This window comes from Colobus angolensis, unplaced genomic scaffold (assembly GCF_000951035.1).
Source record: "Colobus angolensis palliatus isolate OR3802 unplaced genomic scaffold, Cang.pa_1.0 Scaffold59, whole genome shotgun sequence".
Lineage (NCBI taxonomy): Eukaryota > Metazoa > Chordata > Mammalia > Primates > Cercopithecidae > Colobus > Colobus angolensis.
Genome location: NW_012119487.1, coordinates 8,494,029 through 8,515,620, shown reverse-complemented (window position 1 = coordinate 8,515,620; position 21,592 = coordinate 8,494,029). Strand labels below are relative to the sequence as shown.

The following is a 21,592-nucleotide window of genomic DNA, read 5'->3' as shown; positions in this document are numbered from 1 at the left end:
GGGGTTCGAGACCAGCCTGGGGAACATGGTGAAACCCCGTCTCTACTAAAGTACAAAAAATTAGCTGGGGATGTTGGTGTGCCTGTAGTCACAGCTACTTGGGAGGCTGAGGCAGGAGAATTGCTTGAACCCGGGAGGTGGAGGTTGCAGTGAGCTGAGATCCTGCCATTGAACTCCAGCCTCATGATAGAGCAAGACTCTGTCTCAAAAAAAAAAAAAAAAGTTGATGAATGAATACATGAATTACTTGAAGTATATAGGGCAGATATGATTATATCACAGATGAAAGCACTGAGCTCAGAGAGCCTAAGTCAGGTGTCCAGGGGCACAGCAGCTGCGTATAAGACAAAGCCAAGATTTGAATTCAAGGGCCCCTGACCCCAAGGCCTCCACTCTTTCCATTGGGTCATAATATATCCTTTGGCAAATGCCTATCAACTTGATTTTCTCTTTTTCTCCTTTCAACACATCCACTTTCACTGTATGCGTTTTGTTTCTTTGAAGGAACGCTTGAGAAGACCAGCTCTCTGAAACTTCTTCCTATGTGTTTGTATTGTTTTTAACTTTCAGCCATCACTGGCTAGTGAGTCCAACCTTCTCCAGCAGCGTGAGTCTGGTCTCAGCTCCAGCAGCTATGAGCTCAGTCAGTACATCACAGATGCTCCCGAGCAGGATGATCCCCCAGCTTCAGCACCTTGGAGTCCAGTTCAGGCTGGTGGGTTCTAAAATGATCACAAGAGTTGGTTGAATCTGATGTGGAGAGGCTGGGTGGAAAGTCTCTGGGAAAGTCAGCCTTATGATGGATCATTGTCCACCTCATTTGCTTATGTAGGTCTCTGGGGCAGAGAGGTCAACTTTGGTTCCATTTTGTATCTTTTTGCTTGTAATAGTAATTGCATCATAGCTGATTCCTGGAAGGGAGCACTGCCCCTATCCATCATCAGGTTGGGAAAGGAGGCACTCAGTGGTGCTTTTAAGAAAGGGAAGACCAGAGAGAATTAGGAAAAGCAAAAGCAAGATGCAAAGCATCATTGCTTTGTCTGGATGTAGGAACTTTGTCATGAGTATAGAGGCCACGAAAGCCAGAGACTTGTTGGCCTCTCAACATCACTGAGAGTCTGGGCTGAGTGCATTATCATTTGGACTGAATCATCAAGCCCATGCATTGTATTATGACACATTCTCAGAGGCTTAAATCTGACTGGTGCAGGGAACATGGGCTTCCTCTAATTATACAACCCACCCAGAATCTTATTTTGGTTCAGGCAGAATTTGGGCAGAAATACGTCTGTGGCATATTCCTGAACTAAAGAAAAGTGATGGAAGTAACGCTAACAATGTCCATCTGTGTCTGTTGGTCAGAAGATGTCTCCTCAGCTGGTCCCAAAACACCCATGAAGTTCTACGTTCCTCATGTTCCTGTGAGTTTCGGGCCAGGAGGTCAGCTGGTGTGTGTAGGTCCCAGCTCTCCCACTGACGGGCAAGCAGCCCTTGTTGAACTGCACAGCATGGAGGTAAAGAAGACCCAGTGTCCCTGGAATGCCGGCACACTGCTTACCTAACTACTCCTAACGTGCTTACCTTGCTTTCCTGTGCCTGCGCTGAGGCATCTCCAGGAATGGGATGCTCTTGTGGAAACTGGGCCATGTACCCCCTGGATTGGGGGGTGCAGGAATGGGTGGGGCTCTTCTCTGAAAGAATTGGTGCTAGAGTTATGTTTTTCCTGAGATGTCAGTGGCTCATCTTTAGCAACAAGATTCACTTTTTTCTTTCTGCTTTCTCCACAAGGCCTTGAGCCACATCCTAGCCCCACGGCCCTGGGGTCTGATACTAGACTTGACTGAAAGGGGCCTAGGGTGGACACAGTCGTAAAGATAACATCTGATTGTTTTATTGCAGGTTATTCTTAATGATTCCCAAGAGCAAGAGGAGATGAGAAGTTTCTCAGGACCCTTGATTAGGTAAAATGCTGTAAGAGCTGCTGAGTAAGGGCAATCTTCCTGCTCAGATCAGCATTTTGGAGATATGTTCTTGGTTTCCTTGAAAAAAAAAATGTCCGTCCTTGTTGGAGTGGAATTCTCTGTGCTACAAGATAGAACCAGATGTGGCCTGAGTCATTTTGACAAGCCGTTCAATAGTTGAAGGACAGAAAGCAAAATTAGCATGACAGTTTAGAAATCTAAAACCAGTTCCATTTTGCAGAGGCTGCATGGTAGGAAGTTTTAGTGTTCCGTGTGCTTGATAAATGTTAGCAGAAAAGTGGAGCATCGCCTGGGAAGTCCCTGACGAGTGGATCATAGCAGAAACAATTCTTGTAACAGTGGCTTTTTCCTGGAGAGGTAGATAAGATCGGCAGTGTTCAAGTTACGGAACAGTGTGCGAGTGAGCCCTCTGCAGTACTCAGCTAGGACTGCTTTTAAATATTTAGTTACATTTCTGATAAATGTAACTCAGGGCATCTTTGTTGAGGAGAGAGTCCTTGCTGGATGACAGCCCACGTGGGTCTCAGGCTCAGGCATCCTATGTACTAGGAATACCATGGTGGACAGGTCAGCCCTCTCTGAACCTTAGTTTTCCCCCGGAAGTGGTATAACACCTGCTCTCCCTACCCGAGGCTTGTCTGAGTCTCAAGTGAGATTATTCACATGGAAAGTATCATCACCACTATATAAATGTATTCCTCTTATGGCATCTGACAGTTCCCTCAAGTAAAAATGAGTGTTCTCTCTGTTTCTTACATACAGGTATACAGATATGGGGCAAAAAAGCGAGTTGGGTTATTCAAAGACTGGGGTACTAAGCCTAACTTGGCTTTGATGTTATTGGATGATCTTGAGCAAATCATAATGCCAATCATATTGATCACTTAATACATGCCACACAATTTTCTAATTCCTTTTTGTATGGAGGTAGGTTCTTTTACTGTCTCTATTTTAGGGGACAAAGCTGAGGCTCAGAGGAGGTAAGAAACTTGTCTAAACAGAGAAGTGGCAGACCGAGATTTAGACCCAGGGTTGTCTGACTCCAAAGTCTGCTTTTACTTGCTATCCTGTGCAGTGACTTCAGGTCTCTGGGCCTCTGTTGCTTCATCTATAAAATGGAGGGGGTGCATGAGAGAATCTCTGAAATTTCTTCCTGTTCTATAAGAAAATAACTATCCTATAGCTATAGACTCATTACTCTAGCCCTGACTTGTCAGATTTCTATCTCAACCACAGCCCAGCCAGCACTTCCATATTTAGGAGGAGCCTGGGGTCCGAAACAGGGAAGTGTCTGCCTGCTCACTCTTCGCTCCCTAAATTTTTTCCATGTAGGGAAGATATACATAAGGTGGATATTATGACGTTTTGCCAGCAGAAAGCAGCTCAGAGCTGCAAATCTGAGACACTGGGGAGCAGAGACTCGGCTTTACTGTGGCAGCTCTTGGTTCTCCTTTGTCGCCAGAATGGGGTAAGTTACTGTTTTGGTGGGAGAGCAGGTGCAGGCTGAAATTTAAGTCTTCATGGGATAGATAAGATTATGTTTATGGCATGATTATGAAAAGCAATGTTAAAGAAGCCACAGATTGCCCCAAGGGGAAATATTGCTCACATGTCAATGCCAGTTTGCTAATACAAATCTTCCCTGATGATCTTCCTTGGTCTGGGAATATTGTAGTTTCTGAGTTATTGCACCAGCCAGGTAATATACCTGTGAAACTGTAAATGTTTCTGGTAAGCTTTGTGGCTTCTGACAGGCAGAAAATAACCATGATAGTGATGCTGAAGTTTGAAATATAGCAGTCTAAGAAACGACTGCCTTATGTTTGCATAATTGGACTCCTTGCGAAGAAGGCAGGCTCCCTGGTGCCTTCCTTCTCCAGCTGGGGCGGCCAGCCTAAGGACCCATAGGATTCTCCTTAGATGATCCTCTTTGCCTTACAGTCCATGGTGGGGTCTGACATTGCTGAACTGCTAATGCAAGACTGCAAGAAGCTGGAGAAGTACAAACGGCAGCCCCCTGTGGCCAACCTCATCAGCCTGACCGATGAGGACTGGCCAGTGCTGAGCTCTGGGACCCCGAACCTGCTCACCGGAGAGATCCCCCCCAGTGTGGAGACACCTGCGCAGATCGTGGAGAAATTCACTAGACTGCTCTACTATGGAAGGAAGAAGGCAAGTATGCCCTTTGCCCAATCCCTCTCCACCACTCACCCCTGCTCCAATTATGTGAATAGTATACACTCATTTCAGGGAGGATGCGAGAAGTTCAGAAAGAAACAACAAAGAAAATAAAAACACCCACAGTTCTACCATTAAAAGACAATGAACTATTAAATGAAATAAGCCAGGTACAGAAAGACAAACATCACATGTTCTCACTTATTTGTGGGATCTAAAAATCAAAACAGTTGAACTCATGGAGATGGAGAGTAGAAGGATGGTTACTAGAGGCTGGGAAGGGCAGTAGGGGAGGGTGGGAGGGAGGTTGGGAGAGTTAATGTGTGCAAAAAAAAAAAAAAAATAGAATGAATATGACAGTATTTTATAGCACAACAGGGGAACTACAGTCAATGATAATTTAATTATACCTTTAAAAATAACTAAAAGAGTATAATTGGATTCTTTGTAACACAAAGGATAAATGCTTGAGGGGATGGATACCCCATTTATCATGATGTGATTATTAAACATTGCAAGCCTGTACCAAAATAGCTCATATATTTTACTCCATAAATATATATACCTACTATGTACTCATAAAAATTAAAAATAAAAAAATTAAAAATAGAAAAGATAATACCCATTAACATTTTGATATATTTACTTCCAGCATTTTTCCATGCATATATATTAAAAAGAAAATAAAATTGCATATACAATTGTTTATTTCTCTTTTTAAACTTAAGATGATATGGTAAAATACCCTCATGGCATTAAATATGCTCCAACAACACCATTTAAAAAATAGTTATACAATATTCCGTCATATTATGTATCATATTTTATTTAGCTATTCTACTATTATTGAATATTTAGACTATTTACAATTTTGTCAACCATTATAAATTATATCATTTACACATCTTGTTACATGAGTCTTTATCTGATCTTTTAAATTTTTTAGGACAGATTCCTAGAAGTGGAATTACTGGGTATATAAATGGTATGCATTTTTAAAAGGTTCTTTATATGTATACCAAATTAATTTCCAGGAAGTTTGTTTACAAATACTCCTGCTGCTATATCTAAGGCTTCCTATCAATATTGAATACAGATGCTCCTCGACTTACAATGTTTATATCCCAATAAACTCATCATTAAATAGAAAAATTGTAAGTTGAAAATGCATTTGATAAACCTAACCCAACATCATAACTGCCTAGCCTACCTTACATGTACTCAGAGTGTTTACCTTAACCCACAAAATCATCTAACCCAGAGCCTGCTTTTTAATAAGGTGCTAAATATCTCATATAATTTATTGAATATGTTACTGAAAGTGAAAAACAGAATGGTTGTATGGGCACTTGAAGTACAGTTTCTACCAAATGTGTATTGATTTCACACCATTGTAAAGTCAAAAACTCATAAAGCAGGGACTGTCTGTACTTTAAACAGATGAAGATTGATTTCTAGCTTAATTTTGAGGTTGAGATTATACTTTACAAAAGTCATAAAAATTTAAGTGTTTGGATAGATAATTAAAATCAATTTGAATCAATTTCATTCAAAAATTAAAATATAAAAAAGACATAATTGGGAAATGATGCTCTCATCCCTTAGTCACCCAATTTTTCTCTCTGAAATATCCAGAGAAATTTTATGCTTATATTGTTATTTTCTCTTTGTTAAAAAATAGCATACTGTATACCATTTCTGTACCTTCCCTCTTCCATTTTACAAAATACCTCAGAAAACACTCTATATTAGGGTTGCCAAACTTTTTCTATAATTGGACAGATGTAAAAAATGTAAAATGTAAACATTTTACATTTTGCAGGCCATGGGGCCTCTAGTACAACTACTCAGCTCTGCCCTTATAGTGTGAAAGTGGTCACAGAAAATATGTAAATGAATGGGTGTGGCCGTGTTTCAGTAAACTTCATTTATAGACATAGAAATTTGAGTTACCATATACTTATAATGCATAGTGAAATTAAAAAAATTTTTTTTCCAATCACTTAAAAAGGTAGTAACTATTCTGAGGCTATGGCCTGTACCAAAATAGGCAGTGTGCTGGATTTGGCCTTTAGGCATATTTTGCTGACCTCTGCTCTATAGCCTATATAAATACCTTTCTCATTATTTCTTACATTGGCATAGTTTTCTACTGATAAATTATGATTCATTTAACTAAACCCCATATAGCTTGACATTAAGAGTACTTCCAGTCTTCTGCAATTACAATGTTGCAATGAATAACCACTGTCATTTTGCCCAGTGTGAGAGAATATATATGTAAGATAAATTTCTAGAGGCAGAGTGTTGGGTCAAAGGATATGGTTTATAATTTTGATAGATACTGACAAATTGCCTTTTAGAGGTTGTGCCAATTCACTCTACCAGCAATGCAAGAGAGTGCCTGTTTTCCTACATTCTTACCACAGTATGTTTCAAACTCTTTGATAGGTGCCAATCTGAGAAGTGAAAAAAGGCTGGACGTGGTGACTCACGCCTGTAATCCCAGCACTTTGGGAGGCAGGCAGATTACTTGAGGCCAGGAGTTTCAGACCAGCCTGGGTGACATGGAGAAACCCCATCTCTACAAAAAATACAAAAATTAGCCAGGCATGGTGGCATGGCCTGTAGTCCCAGCTACTTGGGAGGCTGAGGCATAAGAATTGCTTAAACCTGGGAGGTGGAGGTTGCAGTGAGCTGAGATCATGCCACTGCACTCCAACCTGGGTGACAGAGAGAGACTGTCTCAAAAGAAAAAATTATCAGCGAATTTAAAATTTTTTTGTAGATATGGGGTCTTGCTGTGTTGCCAGGGCTGGTCTCAAACTCCTGGGCTGAAGTGATCCTCCCCCTCAACCTCCCAAAGTGTAGGCATTACAGGTGTGAGCCACCACACTGGGCCTGCATTTCTCTTATTGAAATGAATACGTTCAATTCAATTCAATTCAAAATGAATTCAATGAAGTTGAATATTTTTTAATCTGTGAATTTTTTGTCATTGATTTCCTGCATTTTTCTATTGAGTCTCTGATCCTCGCTTATTGATTTGTTGGAGCTCTTTATGTTTTTAGGGCTTTCTGTGTAAAATTGTAAGTTTCTGGGCGTCATGTTTAGAAAGGCTTTTTCTACTTCAAAATTAATTTATAAAAATGAAGTTGAAGTACTTTTCATTTTTACATTTAAATATTTAATTTCTTGTTTTTGTATATGATGCTGTCTTTTATTTTTTTAATTGACAAAAATTGTATATATGTATAGTATACAACATGATATATATGTATATATATATACACACACACTGTGGAATGGCTAAATAGAGCTAGTTAACATATGTGTCACATCACACATTTATCATGCTTTTTCTAATGAGAACACTTAAAATCTCCTCTCTTAGCGATTTTCAAGTATACTATACATTGGTATTTACTGTAGTCTTGATGTTCAAGTGCTACAAAACTTTTGCTAAAGAGATGAGGCTAACTGGCAACCATGTCTGACGGGAAGCTGATGGAATAGCACAGTGGATTTTGATAAAGTGAAGGCTGGTGAAGGTGACATCCTAGAGAAAAACACTATGCTAGCTATAACCTGCTTCCTGGCTGTTCACATTCTTATATGAGGCTCTAAGAATTTTCTGGAAGCCCAGCCTCCGCTGCTCAGGATGCAGCAGTGCCTAAGCACAGGTACTTGTTGTGAGTGGAAGGTGGGAAAGGCACTCTTGAATGTGATGTTTTGGTTTTCAGGAAGCCTTGGAGTGGGCCATGAAGAACCACTTGTGGGGCCATGCTTTGTTCTTGTCCAGCAAGATGGACCCACGGACCTACAGTTGGGTCATGAGTGGGTGAGTTGGAACTTAACAAAAGAGACCAGTGGGGCAGAGAGGCCTCCTCACCAAAGATGGAGGATGAGGGTGTGGAGAAACGCCAGACGCACCGAGGAGCCTCACACTCCAAGGATCTTTCTATGTTCTCTTTTCTGAGCTGGACATAGCATTTCTCTGTTTTAGACAGAGATACATTCTTTCTACCTGCTAAATTGAATACAGAGTTTTAGTAAAATTGCCCAGGATGAGAGTTTTCAAAAATTAAATAGGTTTTTACATTGCAGTAGCCTTCTCTCTTTGGGAGGGGCTGTTCCAGCTAGTTCTGGTAATGAGGGGTAGGTGATCACTTCCTTAGAGCCTTGGGACTGAGGGTCTTTAACGTAAGCAGTTGTCTACTGTTTATGTTTGTGATGAGGTTCTGGGTACTGAGAGTAGGGTAGGGGTGTGGGGTAGCAGGGTCGTGAGCTGTGGTAGGAAAAGGAGTTTTTGCATTGGCAGTGAGATCCAGAAGTCTGCATCGGCGGCAGTGGGAGGTGTTGAGACTCAAGAGATGTGCTTAGTCAGAAATGACGTCAGCACACTGTGATCTGGGTGCCAGCGTGGACCAGGAAAAATGCCCAAACCAGGATGAAGTAGGGATGGAAGCAAGGGTCCATAGCCAGGAGTTTGGAATAAGGAGATGAAACAGTGAAAGAAAGCCAGGATCAAACAGGGGTGCTGGATGGAGAAGCGTCTCTGAATAAGTCCTTCAGGCTCCTCCTAGCATCCACGGGTTGGCAAGGACAAATGTGGTGGGTGGGGTGAGGGACCCTCCTCCTGTAAGGGGCAGACTTGGGTCAGACAGCAAGAAAGATGCTACCTCAAAGTGCTTAGCTTCTAGTGCTGGTTAAAGCTGTGAAGCTATCCTCTCAGCTGAACTTACATTTGAATTGGCCGTAAATCCTGTTGGGCAGAGGTTGAATTAGAAGATGACACTTGCGTCGGCATGGTGGCTCACGCCTGTAATCCCAGCACTTTGGGTGGCCGAGGTGGGTGGATCACCTGAGGTCAGGAATCTGAGACCAGCCTGGCCAACATGGTGAAACCCCGTCTCTACTAAAAATACAAATATTAGCTGGACATGGTGGCGGGCGCCTGTAATTCCAGCTACTCTGGAAGCTGAGGCAGGAGAATCGCTTGAACCTGGGAGGTGGTGGTTGCAGTGAGCAGAGATCACATGATTGCACTCCAGCGTGGGCAACAAGAGCAAAACTGCATCTCAAACAAACAAACAAACCAACAAACAAAAACACTTAACACTTCCATGTTAAGTTCAGTCTGAGGGCCTAATGACTGCACCACCGGCGGGCCCATTCTGGGTGATGGCCTCGGTTGAGTCTCGTGACGACTCCACCCTTCAGTCTTCCTGGAGACTGGAATGGTGAGGAACACAGAAGTTGTATTATGATACCCGCTTGGAGTTCCGGTGGCAAGGGTGCTGTTAAATAAAGGACGGTGTTCTGAGGATGATTTTCCTTTCGGCTTTGAAAACGAACATCCCACAGCCCCACATTGTAGCATACATCTCTGCTACAGATTTTTGCCTTGGGCCATTGATTTTTGATGGAGCCCAGTGAATTGTGAAAAATACCTCTCACTGAGTAAGCTTAAATCTCAAATCAGATGTAGAGCTTATTATATCCTTGTTAAGCATATCCCATGGTTTGTCATCAGCAGGATCATTTCTGGCCCCTGTTCCACGCCTCTTTGGTTACTGAAAATGGCTATTTAGTGCTTGTGAGCAAAAGCACTACAGACCCAGGCTCTTGATGAGCCAGAAAAACGGCACTGAGTGCTGTGGGCTTGGTGTGGAGGAGGGCTGCAGGGAGTGGGAGATCGGGGTGGCTGGGAAGGGGGGTGCCCATGGAGAAGAGCTTCCAGATAAACTGCTGTGGCTCTCCAGGGGACCTTTGAGATGTCAGTGGGTCATCTCAGTGATGGAAGAAGGCCCACAGAAATGGTTATTCCAGAGTTAGGCCATTAAGACCAAGGTGCAGAAAATACCCCCAACAATGAGATCTAGCTGGGGTGTGCGGTAGATTGAGGACCCTGCCATCTCTCCTCAAAGGAGGATGTGACAGAGGCACGGCAGAAAGTAAAGAGATGTTCACGTTCCTAAGGAAGCTGCCAAAATCTGATAAAATTATGTGAGGCCCTGAGCTTTGTGGGCAATGGGTAAAGAGGTTCCCTGGGCGTGCTCTTCACTGACTATCCTTCTCTCTGCAGCTTCACCAGCACGCTGGCGCTCAATGACCCACTGCAGACCCTATTCCAGCTCATGTCGGGGAGGATTCCACAGGCAGCCACGGTACCCCTGTGACAGGATTCCGTTACCACCCTGGCATCCCGAGGGCTTGATGGGTGGGGACTGCTCAGGAGTGTGATGGCTTTCAGGAGCAAACGTGATGATAAGATTAATAGTTTGTCAATCACCTACCATGTGCTGGGCCCTGTGCTAAGTGCTTTGATGCGTATTATTTGGTTTAATGCGTAGAGGTAGGAAATATTCTCTCTGCTTTGCAGATGTGGAAACTGAGCTGCAAAGGTGTAAGATGACCCAAGGTCAGAGATAGTGAGTGGTGGGCTCAGGATCTGTCTGGGTCTGTCTGACTCTGAAGACCTTGGCCTTCCCAAAATGTCAAAGCTGCCTGCTCTGCTGTGAATGGCAAGAGGACCTGTGCCTGTTCTGCAGGCTTCCCCTGGCAGGGCTGCCCTTCTTTTTCTCTGGAGGAATGCTTCCCACCACTGCACACTGGCACTTCAAAGCTGGACATACGCAGTTTCAGTCTTCTAGAGTTGATGTGGCTGAGAGTCTGAGCCCAGCTTGATAGTTTGCCCATTATAGGAGACTTGATCTTTTGGCCCCAAAGTATTCCTTCCTTACCTTTGACGTCCAGTCACTTTACTAGATTATGCCCTGGTGTTGACTGTCTGGATCCATTTTTTTCCTTGGGGTATATATAGCATGTCCTTTTAATATGTACATTCATATGTTAGAGTTCAGGAATATTTTATTGGATTATATCCTTCAATATTTGTTTTGTTCCCATTATTTTGGTTTCCTTTCCAGGAATTCCATGTACACATATTTCGTATATATACATATATGAATTATACCTATAATTTTCTCTTTAATAATTTTTTATTCTCTTCTTTCCTCTCTTGCCCGCCCTTCCTTCCCTCCTCCCTCCCTCCCTCCCTCCCTTCCTTCTTCCTTCCTTGTTTCCTTCCTTTCTTTTTTCCTTCCTCTGTCCTTTACTGTGTTTTCACCAGTGTCTCTTGCTTTTGTGCTCTGGTGTTTCTGTCTATTTCTTCAATTTCCCCTACTTTTTTCCTGAGCTCTGCACATTACATTCATCTCCTGTTATCCACCATCTATTTCCTGGGCTCTTATAACTCAGATTATGCTCTTGCTTCACAGATGCAATTGTTTCATTATTTTACTTAAATTCATGACAAAATGTTTGGTGACAATTTTTCATTTGTTTTGTGGTAACGTTTTTGTAGTGAATGTTCTCTCTCCCCTCTATTTTTCATGTTACCTTCCTCCTTCTGTCTTAGTGTGTATTTGTATACATTCTGTGCTTGCTTTCTCATATTACATAACTTTAAAGGAGTTGAATCTTTCCTGGGTTTATATTTCCAGTTATTTATATTAGGTTCGTGCAGAGGATGGGCCAGGCCATATTCCAGGCCATCTGGCATTTTCTGCAGGACCCAGAGTTTTCCGTGTGAGCCTGAGTTGCCTTTGCCATTCTCCAGCTGGTGGGGAGAGCTGTGGGGTCCTCTCCCTTGTGTCCTCTCGGCTTCCCCATGGAGGGACCTCTGTCCAATCTCCATTACTTTTGGTAGCCTTTTCTCATATCTTGAGGCTCGGGTTTTGGTGAACTAAACACTAGTTTTAATAAAAATTGACCTCACGCTTTTCCTTTTTTTTTTTTTTGTCCTTCTTATTACTTGTGGCTAATTCCAAGAAAAGAGAAATGATTTTCATGCCCCGTCATCAAATCAACTGGCTATTTTGTAGCACAGAGTGTGCCTCACAATTCAGTGGAATGGCCTGTGCTCCACAATGGAACTGCATTATGTCACGAAGCACTAAATGCAGGAAGTGATGCAATTAGCTATGGTTCATTTTTTTTTTTTTTTTTGTAGTAGTAGAGTTAGCTAAATTTCCCCTATTTTTAGATGAGAAAACGGAGGAGCCAGAGGTGATGTGTCAATGCATTATTTGATCTTAGGGAGTTTCCCAGCACTTCAGCATATACTAAAAGGCTGGATTTCAGTTCCATGTGATGAAGGGGGTGGTGGAAAAGCACGGCAACAGGACAACACAGACGTGGGTTTCACACCAGTTTAACCTGGACTCTATGTATGCCAGGTGAACTTGGCTTTGTTTCTTAATCTCACAGAGCCTCAGTTTTTAACCTTTATTGGGATTTTGGTTCCTAACCAGTAGAGTTATTGTGAAAATTAAAGGAGAGAGAACATCTGAACATATCAACCATCATGCTTGGCCCATTTACGTTAATTAATAAATGTTGGTGCTTTATCTCTCGCTCTCTCTCCTGTGTCCCCTCCACCTCTCCATTGATCTGATTCATAGTGATCTTTTTCAGATCACCAGCGAGGAGACAGAATAATGACCTCTAAGTTTTTCTTTGTGTGTGTGTGTGTTTAGCAAGGGATTTCCTTCTCTTTTGCTGGTTTTTGTAGGTCAGCAAGAAGCAGCTTGGCTTACATGTTAAAATGAAGGTCATAATAGGACTTAGCACATGTGATTGTTGGTAGGAGAAATGCTTAGCACAGGATATGGTTCATGGTTCGATGTGACACATGAGAACTGCTATTATTATGATTTATCATCACCATCATTGTCATCATCCTCTTCACACTGCATTGACCAGATCAACAAGGAGTGGGTATAAAATGGAGTTGAATAAAACATCTTTTATTCCCTGGGATAATTACAAAGACCAAGTAATTATGAATGGTTTTAACCTCCAAATCTTAGTTATTATTGGCAATCTCCTGCCCTACCTATCTATATAACAAATCGGAAGGTAGGCGGCTGTGCAAATCACCTCTTTCCTCTGCTCAGCTTCCAACTGTGTGTGTGTGTGTGTGTATTTATACCTATATGTAATTAAGTGCAAACCAAATGTGAAGCACCATGCGATGTGCTTTACACAGCTATCTTATTTTATTATCAACAATAACCTGTTAGGTAGAAATTATGATCTCCATTTTAGGGATGAGAAAACAAAGGTTCAGAGACATTAAGAAACTTGCTCAAGGTAAGTAAGCTAGTAAGATGCAGGACTCGAGTTGGGAACTGTGTTGTTTCCATGACATTATATTGTTTCTTTATTGATATTTTCTGCCTTGAGATTCTCCTTTGTTTAGGAGGACAGCCTTAGGGAGAGATGGTAGGGAAAACACCATCTATGCGGGGTTTTGTACATTTCCACCACGCTGCTTACTCTCTGTTGCCCCCTGGTGGAATTCTGCTGCCTCTGCATTGTCGTAGCTGGGACACTTGGCTTGATTTTCTTATTCCTGAAGTGGTAATAGGAACTGGACTTCATAGGGTTGCTGTAAAGATTAAATAAGAGGATGTGTGTGAATGGGCTTTGTAAAGTCAGAAAACATAGGCATTTGGTAAGACATTAAGCAGGCCCGTGTTCCCCTGACTTCTGTGACAGGCTGTGGCCTCTTCTACTCATGAGCCAAGGCTGTTTGATCTTGAACCAAAAAACCACTGAAGCCTCAGGGTTTTTCTGAGTTTTGTCTCTAGCTATTTGGGGGTCAGGCACTGGGGAGAAATGTGAAAAATAGTAAGTGAGCAATGTCATTTTATTTATCCATTTTCCAATATCCCTGTGAATGCATGTATGTATGCATGTATACGTATCTGTCTATCTGTGTCCTTCTGAGAGTTTTACCTTTTTAAAGATGAGAACTCTAAATCAATGAATGGCAGCATTGCAGGTGGTAGAGTGGGCGTTCTCTGACAGCTTCTGAACCAGGAAATAGACAAAAGCCTTCTTTATGTACATCTGGCCATTCCTAAATGATTGTACATTTAAGTTATTTTTTTCTGGTGCTTTTCAGTGTTGTGGAGAAAAGCAGTGGGGAGACTGGAGGCCTCACTTGGCTGTGATTCTGTCAAATCAGGCTGGGGACCCAGAGCTGTATCAGCGTGCGATTGTTGCCATGGGTGACACTCTGGGTAAGCGACACCAGCATTGACCCGCCCCTCCCCTCCCCTCCCCAACTCCTCCCTGGCCAGGCCAGCTTTAAACATCCTGCTCTTAGATTCTCAGATTCTAGGTAGGGCCCAGAGTCTATGCCCCAGGCTTTTCCTGGACCCAGGAGCCTCCATGTTTTGGGGAAAGTAACTCCAGGGAAATGCATGTCCTTCTTGTCTCTCTGTTTCGCAGAATTTCTGCTGTGAGTGAATGCAGGCCAGGCCCCTGAGACTTGGTGTTCTGCTGCTGTAGGAGTCTGCTCTGAGCAGCTGATTTTTCTAGCCCTAGGTCAGATTCCCCTGTGGATGGAGTTAACGCATAGGACACCTTGCTTCCTGTTGCTGTAAATTTCTCAGTGACCCAGTTCAATCAGATAGGAAATTCTGTTTTTGCCTGAACCACTCTGGGTTCACCCTGTAGTCTTTCTTTCTATCATCTCTCTGTGCATGTGGCCTTATAAACACTTAGGGGCTATTGAATGTTCCAGACCAGTGGTTCTCAAATTTAGCCAAGAAGCAGAACATCTAGAAATCATGGTGCTCCCATGGGGCTTTTAAAAATATTGCTCTGTTAAACTTAAATAGCTATGGTAAGGTTGTGCCAAGTCATAGGGAGACCCTGCAGCACCCTGAGTAGAAGGGAACTAATGTTTGTTGAACCCTTCTTGGGGGCCAGGCACTTTGCTAGGTATTGTACCTAGTTGAATTAACTCAATTTTGAGGCAGTGGAAAATGTATGGGAGAACATTTCAAAACATGTTGGTAATTAATGTGATTTTTATGTTTGACTTTAGCAGGGAAAACAATGGTGCTCCAGGAAGCCTAGTTTAAGAATGGCGACTCCCAGTAGTCTCCTTCTTTGCTCAGGTGCAGACATTTCAAACTCATTTTTCACCTTGAGGAAAGACTAAAATGTTCAGAGAATTCCTCATCAAAAATCCTTTAGGTAGAAGGTGAAATCATGCCTTATTCTGGCTGAAGAGAAATATAATGTCTGAGGCCAAACGGGCTGATGGGACGAGTGGGGTTTAGGGGTCTGTGACTCATGCTATGAAAGGCTCATTGATTGAGTCCCATGTGGCTTCTCCCCTCTGACCCCCGAGGCCACTCTTCCATCTCTCTCCTATCCCACCCAGATGATGGGCCCCCACACGGGTGTGCTCCGGGACTGGGTCTTGTTCTCTTCCTCCTGCAGCTGGGAAGGGGCTTGTGGAGGCAGCTCACTTCTGTTACCTCATGGCTCATGTGCCCTTTGGCCACTACACCGTGAAGACAGATCATCTGGTCTTGCTGGGCAGCAGCCACAGGTATGTGACCTGGGAGAAAGGAAACAGGAAGGACATTTTCCAAGGGATTGTTTTAGCCCTTGTTGGGTTTTATGAATCCATTTTTCATTTCCTCATGTGAATTTCAGCTTCCACTGGCTCCCTTATCTGGGATTGTTACCTGTGCAGGTCTGTGCAAGGAGATGCCCCGTGGGCCCCACGTTACAGCATCAGCGGGGGGAGGGCCTCAGGCCCTAGGTCTTGCTCTGCAAAGAGGTGGGCTGATGCCTTTGTGTAGTATTGTGTCCTTTGGCCACTAGGGGGCACCCTGGCTCCACAAGCTGACTTTGTTCCTTAAAAAAACCAATTATGTGTGGAGGCTTGTGGGTTGGTCTTAAGCAGCCCTGGGCCTGTTCTGAGAGCCCGCCCTGGGCAAAACTGGATAATGGAAGAAGTTTATGTTTAGTCTCTCTTTGGGGCCCTAGCATCCCTACAATGACTTGGTGCACAAGCTACTTAGAGTCCCACTGGTGACATTCTCTGTTGGCCGTAGCATTAGGCTTTTCCTGCAGGAGGCCCTCCGGTCAGCTCCCAGTGAATGAATGCACAGACAGAACGACTCGCTCCCTAGTGGCTTTCCCTGTTCTGTATCTCTCTATTCCCCTCCCTATACGCATTGAGTCACTAAGCTCTTACGTTGTGCCAGGCATTTTCTTTGCACTATTTCCTTTAATTATTACACATTTACCCTATGAAGAAGTGAATTCAAGCAAAGATTTTAATCGTACTCGTGGAGGAGGGAAACCGAGGCACAGGGAGATGAAATAACTTGTCTCAGATGGTACAGCGAGGGTGTGGGTGAGTTGGACTCGGAATCCAGGCAGTCAGGCTGCAAAGCCCTTTTAACTGTTGCACCACACTGCCTACCGCTGAGGCAACATACCCAGCTCATTGCCTGCTCCTTCCAGGTCCAGGTCTCTGATAGCACGTGGCTAGCTTGTCAAAGAATCCCTTCTGTGCCAAATGTACAATAAGTGTGTGGGCTAATATGTCTCCCCTCCTATGTTTATGTTGGTTTATGTTGAATGAGGAAATTCCTAGAAATAAAGTCCTACCCCGCAGGAATAACCTGGTGATTGTGATGTTAAACACCATGGCGGGCGCTGTTGATGGGAGAAATTTTGGGTCACATGAGACTCTTGTGCCCCCCACCACCTGCCCCGATCAGATCACACTCACTCAGTCCCCATCCTCACTGGTGGAATGAACATCCAATGTACAGACGCTTGTTCGATTTTCTGGCTCAGCAGTCCTCGCCTGCTCTGCCATGCCTTTTGGTCTCAGTGCTCCTGGGGTGTTACATGGCTCCCCTCTTTTGTGCGAGTTTGCTCAAACTAGGGGTGCTCTTTGCAGGTACACGACAGGCTTTATGGGCATGGGGGCCAGCTCTCTGCGTGTTTAAGAGGAGGGCCCAGTGCCCTTCGAGGTAGCCTGCCTTGACTTACCCTTCAGCAAGAAGGCAGGCGACGCCCTCTTTCCACAGCCTCTGCCTCCCAGCGCCTCTGGTGCAGAGTTCTGTTTTGTTCCTTCCTCAGCCTCAAGGAGGGAGAGGGAGAGGAGGTGAAACACTCATTCTGGGAGCCCAGAGTCTCTTTCTTCTCTTGAAGCCGTTGCAGGGATCAGCCCAGGAGGGAAACTCCCCCCATGAAAGGCTGCAGCTGGTGTTTGGCGATCCACTAGGATTTAACTCCCGTGTGCCCCACACGTCATTCTCTTTTATTGTTATTCCCTGGTTTTAGTCAAGAGTTTTTGAAATTTGCAACAACTGAGGCAATCCAGAGGACGGAAATCTTCGAGTACTGCCAGATGCTGGGCCGCCCCAAATCCTTCATCCCTTCTTTCCAGGTAACTGAGCCCAGATGAGGCCACCACTGTCACTGTCAGGCAGCTGCAGGCAGCTGTATTTCCAGCTTTGCTTTTTGGCACTTAGTACCTAGGGCTAAGTTACCACTGAACTTTTCCTCATTAGCTTAAGCGTGGGAGGGTGTAGGATTTCTTTTTATGTCCCCTAAAGGTCTGCGTTTTATAATACAAAGGTAAAACCTTGCAGAGGCCTCTCTGCTGGAGGCTCCTGCCTGACTGCGGACGTTTGAACGTCCTGCCTGCCGCCCTGGCCTGCGCCTCACTCCTGCTGTCAGCTCCCTCTCTCCGTCTCTCCAGACAGCTCTCCCTTCTTCTGAGCTCCTGCAGCTGTCCTGTGGGAGGGAGTGGGAACGCAGGCCCAGCCCACCCAGTGGCTGCTCACCCTCCCTCTGCTCCGCGCTCCTTCTCGGGCCTCCTTTGAATTCCTCTGTCCTCTACCTCTGGACATCCCTCTGTGCTCAGCCCTGGTCCTCACTCCTCTTCGTCCCCCTCAGGGCATCAGCTGTGCGGTTGGTGACCATGCTGTGGTTTCTGCCCTGTCTTCGCAATGTTTCTCCATGATGCCGTTGTCACCTTACATTCGTTAAGACCAGTGCTGACATCGTGCCCTCCTCTGTCTAAATCCTCCGTGAGCTCTGACGTCCAGCACCATCCCTTCCTCCATGCAGGCTCCCCGGACCACGCCTATGAGTATGACTGAGATGGCAGCCTTCAGTGGTCTCAGCTGTAAAATGGGATGACAGTGGTGCTTCGTAATGGAGCTGGCATGACACTGAGTTAGTTAATGCACGAGAACAGCGCCTGGCACACAGCAACTGCTGTCAGTGTTGAGGCCATGGCAGGCACGGTGTGGCTCCCACAGCTGAATCCAGGGGCCCCCACTGACATTGAACTCACGCTGTCTTGCGTTTTCTTGCCTTTCATGCACGGGTACCTTACCTTCCTACCTTAGTTATCTTCTTTAGGTAGAGACCTTTTCCAGCGATTCCTTGTTTCTCCTTCAGTGCTTGGTGTCGAGGGTGCACACAGCAGCAGCAACAACAATTACAACAACATGCACACACAGCACAAAGCCTTGAAAGTGAATTCCTGTGTCATAGAGAAATGGGGCCCAATTAGCATCTTCTCTTCTTTTTCTTTTAAGTTCTGGGATACATGAGCAGAATGTGCAGGTTTGTTACAGAGGTGTACGTGTGCCGTGCTGGTTTGCTGCACCTATCAACCCGTCATCTAGGTTTTAAGCCCCACATGCATTAGGCATGTGTCCTATAGCATCTTCTTTTTTTTAAGGGCTTTGCCAAAGACTCACCTTTTCCAGCAAAACCTTGCCTGATGAGCTCCTCTTTGCAGTTCCTCGACTGGCTCTTTGGTCTCCTTTTTTTTCTCTTGTTTATTCATCCCAACTCTCAGTTATTTTGGTGCTGCTTGGGGCTGCTCTTAGTAATGAGATTAGCTACTTTGAATGTGCTCTGTGTGCCCAGCATTGTGGCATTATACTTCTTGTGTATTGTTTCAAATCCTGTGACGTAGGTATGATTAACTCCCTTTTACAAAAGAGAAAACGGAGGCCCGGAAGGGTTACATGCTATCGGCCCACATCTCTTGCATGCTGTTTCTTCTCAGTACTTCACCTGAATTATCTCATTTAATCTCCATAACAACCAAGGGCGTAGGTAGTAGTAATATTCCCATGTAGTAGAGAGGAAACTGAGGCACAGAGAGATGAGGTAACTAGCCCAATGTCTCACACCTCACATGGAGCTTTTATTTGAACTTGGGTCTGTCTGATACCAAAGCCCTCACACTTGCTCCTGCCCTGCCACTCATGCTTTCATGAGAGCTTAGTTGTTTTTCTCAGTAAGCTTTCTCCATTAACTTTATGCCCTTTGCACTAGGGTCTATTTTTGCTTCTTTTTTTTTTTGTCTTTTTTTTTTTTTTTTTGGGATAGAGTTGCTCTGTCACCCAGGCTGGAGTGCAGTGACATGATCTTGGCTCACTGGAACCTCTGCCTCCCGGATTCAAGCAATTCTCCTGCCTCAGCCTCCTGAGTAGCTGGGACTACAAGTGCATGCCACTATGCCAGCTAATTTTTGTATTTTTCGTAGAGATGGAGTTCCGTCATGTTGGCCAGGCTAGTCTCGAACTCTGGACCTCAAGTGATCTGCCTGCTTCGGCCTCCCAAAGTGCTGGGACTACAGGCGTGAGCCACCGCACCCAGGCTATTTTTGCTTCTTTTAATGTCCCTCTTTTGCCTGGTTCTGTGCCTGTATATCAGGCTCTCTGGATAAGTGGGCTACCCAATAAATAAGGACTCCAGTGCACTTTGCATGGTGACTAGGACCTAGGAAGTTTGAGCGGATGGGACTCCTGTTCTTTTCTCTGTAATGCAGGAACTGCAGACTGGATCTGGAGTTGTGCCCACGCATAGATAAAATGCTCCAAATGGCACAAGCCTCTTGATATTTGGATGCCAGAGTTAGCGGAAGCTGACAGTCAGCTGACTTCCAAGAAGTCTTATCTACATTTCTCTCTCTCTCTCTCCCTGCCTGGATGGACTAGTCACTGACTCGTTTCCCTTCACAGGTGTATAAGCTCCTTTATGCTTCCCGTCTGGCAGATTACGGCCTCGTGTCCCAGGCCTTGCATTACTGCGAAGCCATTGGTGCAGCTGTCTTGAGCCAGGGAGAGAGCAGTCACCCTGTGCTATTAGCGGAACTCATCAAGGTGAGCCTCTCAAAGGGTTCTGTGCAGTTGTTTTATCTTCACTATTCAGAGAAAGCCATTGTAGAGCAGCTTAGACTCTACATTTCATCTTCTTTGAACCTGCCGTAAAACTGGAGCCCACGGCCGTCTTTGACCACGTATGCATGCCCAGATGCGATAAGCAGAGGCCCAACACTACACAAAGAAGGATGCTCTCTGGGCGGGCGGTGGTGGGGTTGGAGACTAGAAACCATGTCGGTGCTACTTGAGAAATTCATTTTTGCATCTGGTTTTCTGGTACAGTAAAACTACATGCTATGGTGAACTATTCTAATTATAAAAGCTGGGCTTAGAAAATATATTTTAGTGATTAAAAGAGTAAATGATCCTTATTAAAATGCTTTTAAATGCATGGAATATTTTATCACATGTGATACATTTAAAATAGAAAAGAAAAACATATCAACCTTTAGTTCCTAGGGAAGAAAACAACAATCAAGCAAATAGTTGTTTCAATTAATTGAAGAAAAACCCATTAGCTAGAGAGTAAAAAAGCAGCCTACCCTTACATTTTTGTTTTGCCTTAGATGAGGCTCAAGTGCTGGATTCTTTAACGTATTAAAATTTGTGGTGGTGAGCCTCCCCATACCCTGAAGTTTCTGCCAACAGGTTGATGGTTGCAAGGAGCTCAGAATGAATGATTAGAAAAGTTTTGGTAACTAAAACTTGTTTATGGAATAAATCCTTGAAATACAAAGTAACATTAGCATCACCTGGGAGCGGGTTAAAAGTGCAGACTCTTTGCCCCTGCCCAGATGTATGGAATCAGAATTAGCATTTTAACAAGTTTACAATTAGAATTCAAACAAAATTTGTATGTACACCTAAGTTTGAGAAACACTGTTACAGAGCAGACAGCTTTGCAGAGAAATGAAGCTGAGTAACTGTTTCTCCTCATACTTTATTTAGAATCTAACACCCAAGACAGGTTAATTATTTATGTTGCAATTTTGGAAGGATGTCTGCTGAATTAGCTATTTTTCGATTATTTTTTATAATGTAATTTACAAGTGAATTAAGGCTCTCTTTCTCCTTTTTCCTTGTTTTCTCTTCCCTGTTGTCTTTCTGTTTCTCTTCCCTCTCTCTCCTCTCCTGTCTCTTACTTTCTGCCCCTAACCCATCTGGAAACCTGGCACAGCTAGCAGAGAAACTGAAGCTGTCAGATCCTCTGGTTTTAGAAAGACGCAGTAGAGACAGGGACCTAGAGCCAGATTGGCTAGTGCAACTTCGGAGGCAGCTGGAGGTGAGTGGGGTTGGAGCCAGGGCAGTGGTGGGGGGGCGGGTGTCGGCCTTTGTTCCCTCCTCCTTCCCCTAGACATGGAACAGGTAGGCGCTGACATTAGCAAGTCCCTGGTCCCCATGCCTCGC

The 21,592-nt window shown here is 44.2% G+C and overlaps 1 protein-coding gene across 1 annotated transcript in view; it reads left to right on the top strand.

The window, feature by feature from the left end:
* Positions 1-21,592, top strand: part of SEC16B (SEC16 homolog B (S. cerevisiae)) — a 46,027-nt gene that overhangs the window by 11,119 nt on the left and 13,316 nt on the right. The window contains exons 7-18 of the mRNA XM_011962384.1: positions 571-715; positions 1,366-1,514; positions 1,900-1,961; positions 3,315-3,450; positions 3,924-4,154; positions 7,904-8,001; positions 10,249-10,330; positions 14,137-14,254; positions 15,468-15,579; positions 17,337-17,442; positions 20,045-20,185; positions 21,363-21,467. Of these exons, the coding sequence (XP_011817774.1) occupies positions 571-715; positions 1,366-1,514; positions 1,900-1,961; positions 3,315-3,450; positions 3,924-4,154; positions 7,904-8,001; positions 10,249-10,330; positions 14,137-14,254; positions 15,468-15,579; positions 17,337-17,442; positions 20,045-20,185; positions 21,363-21,467 (1,485 nt within the window). The remainder of the gene's footprint in view (positions 1-570; positions 716-1,365; positions 1,515-1,899; positions 1,962-3,314; positions 3,451-3,923; positions 4,155-7,903; positions 8,002-10,248; positions 10,331-14,136; positions 14,255-15,467; positions 15,580-17,336; positions 17,443-20,044; positions 20,186-21,362; positions 21,468-21,592) is intronic.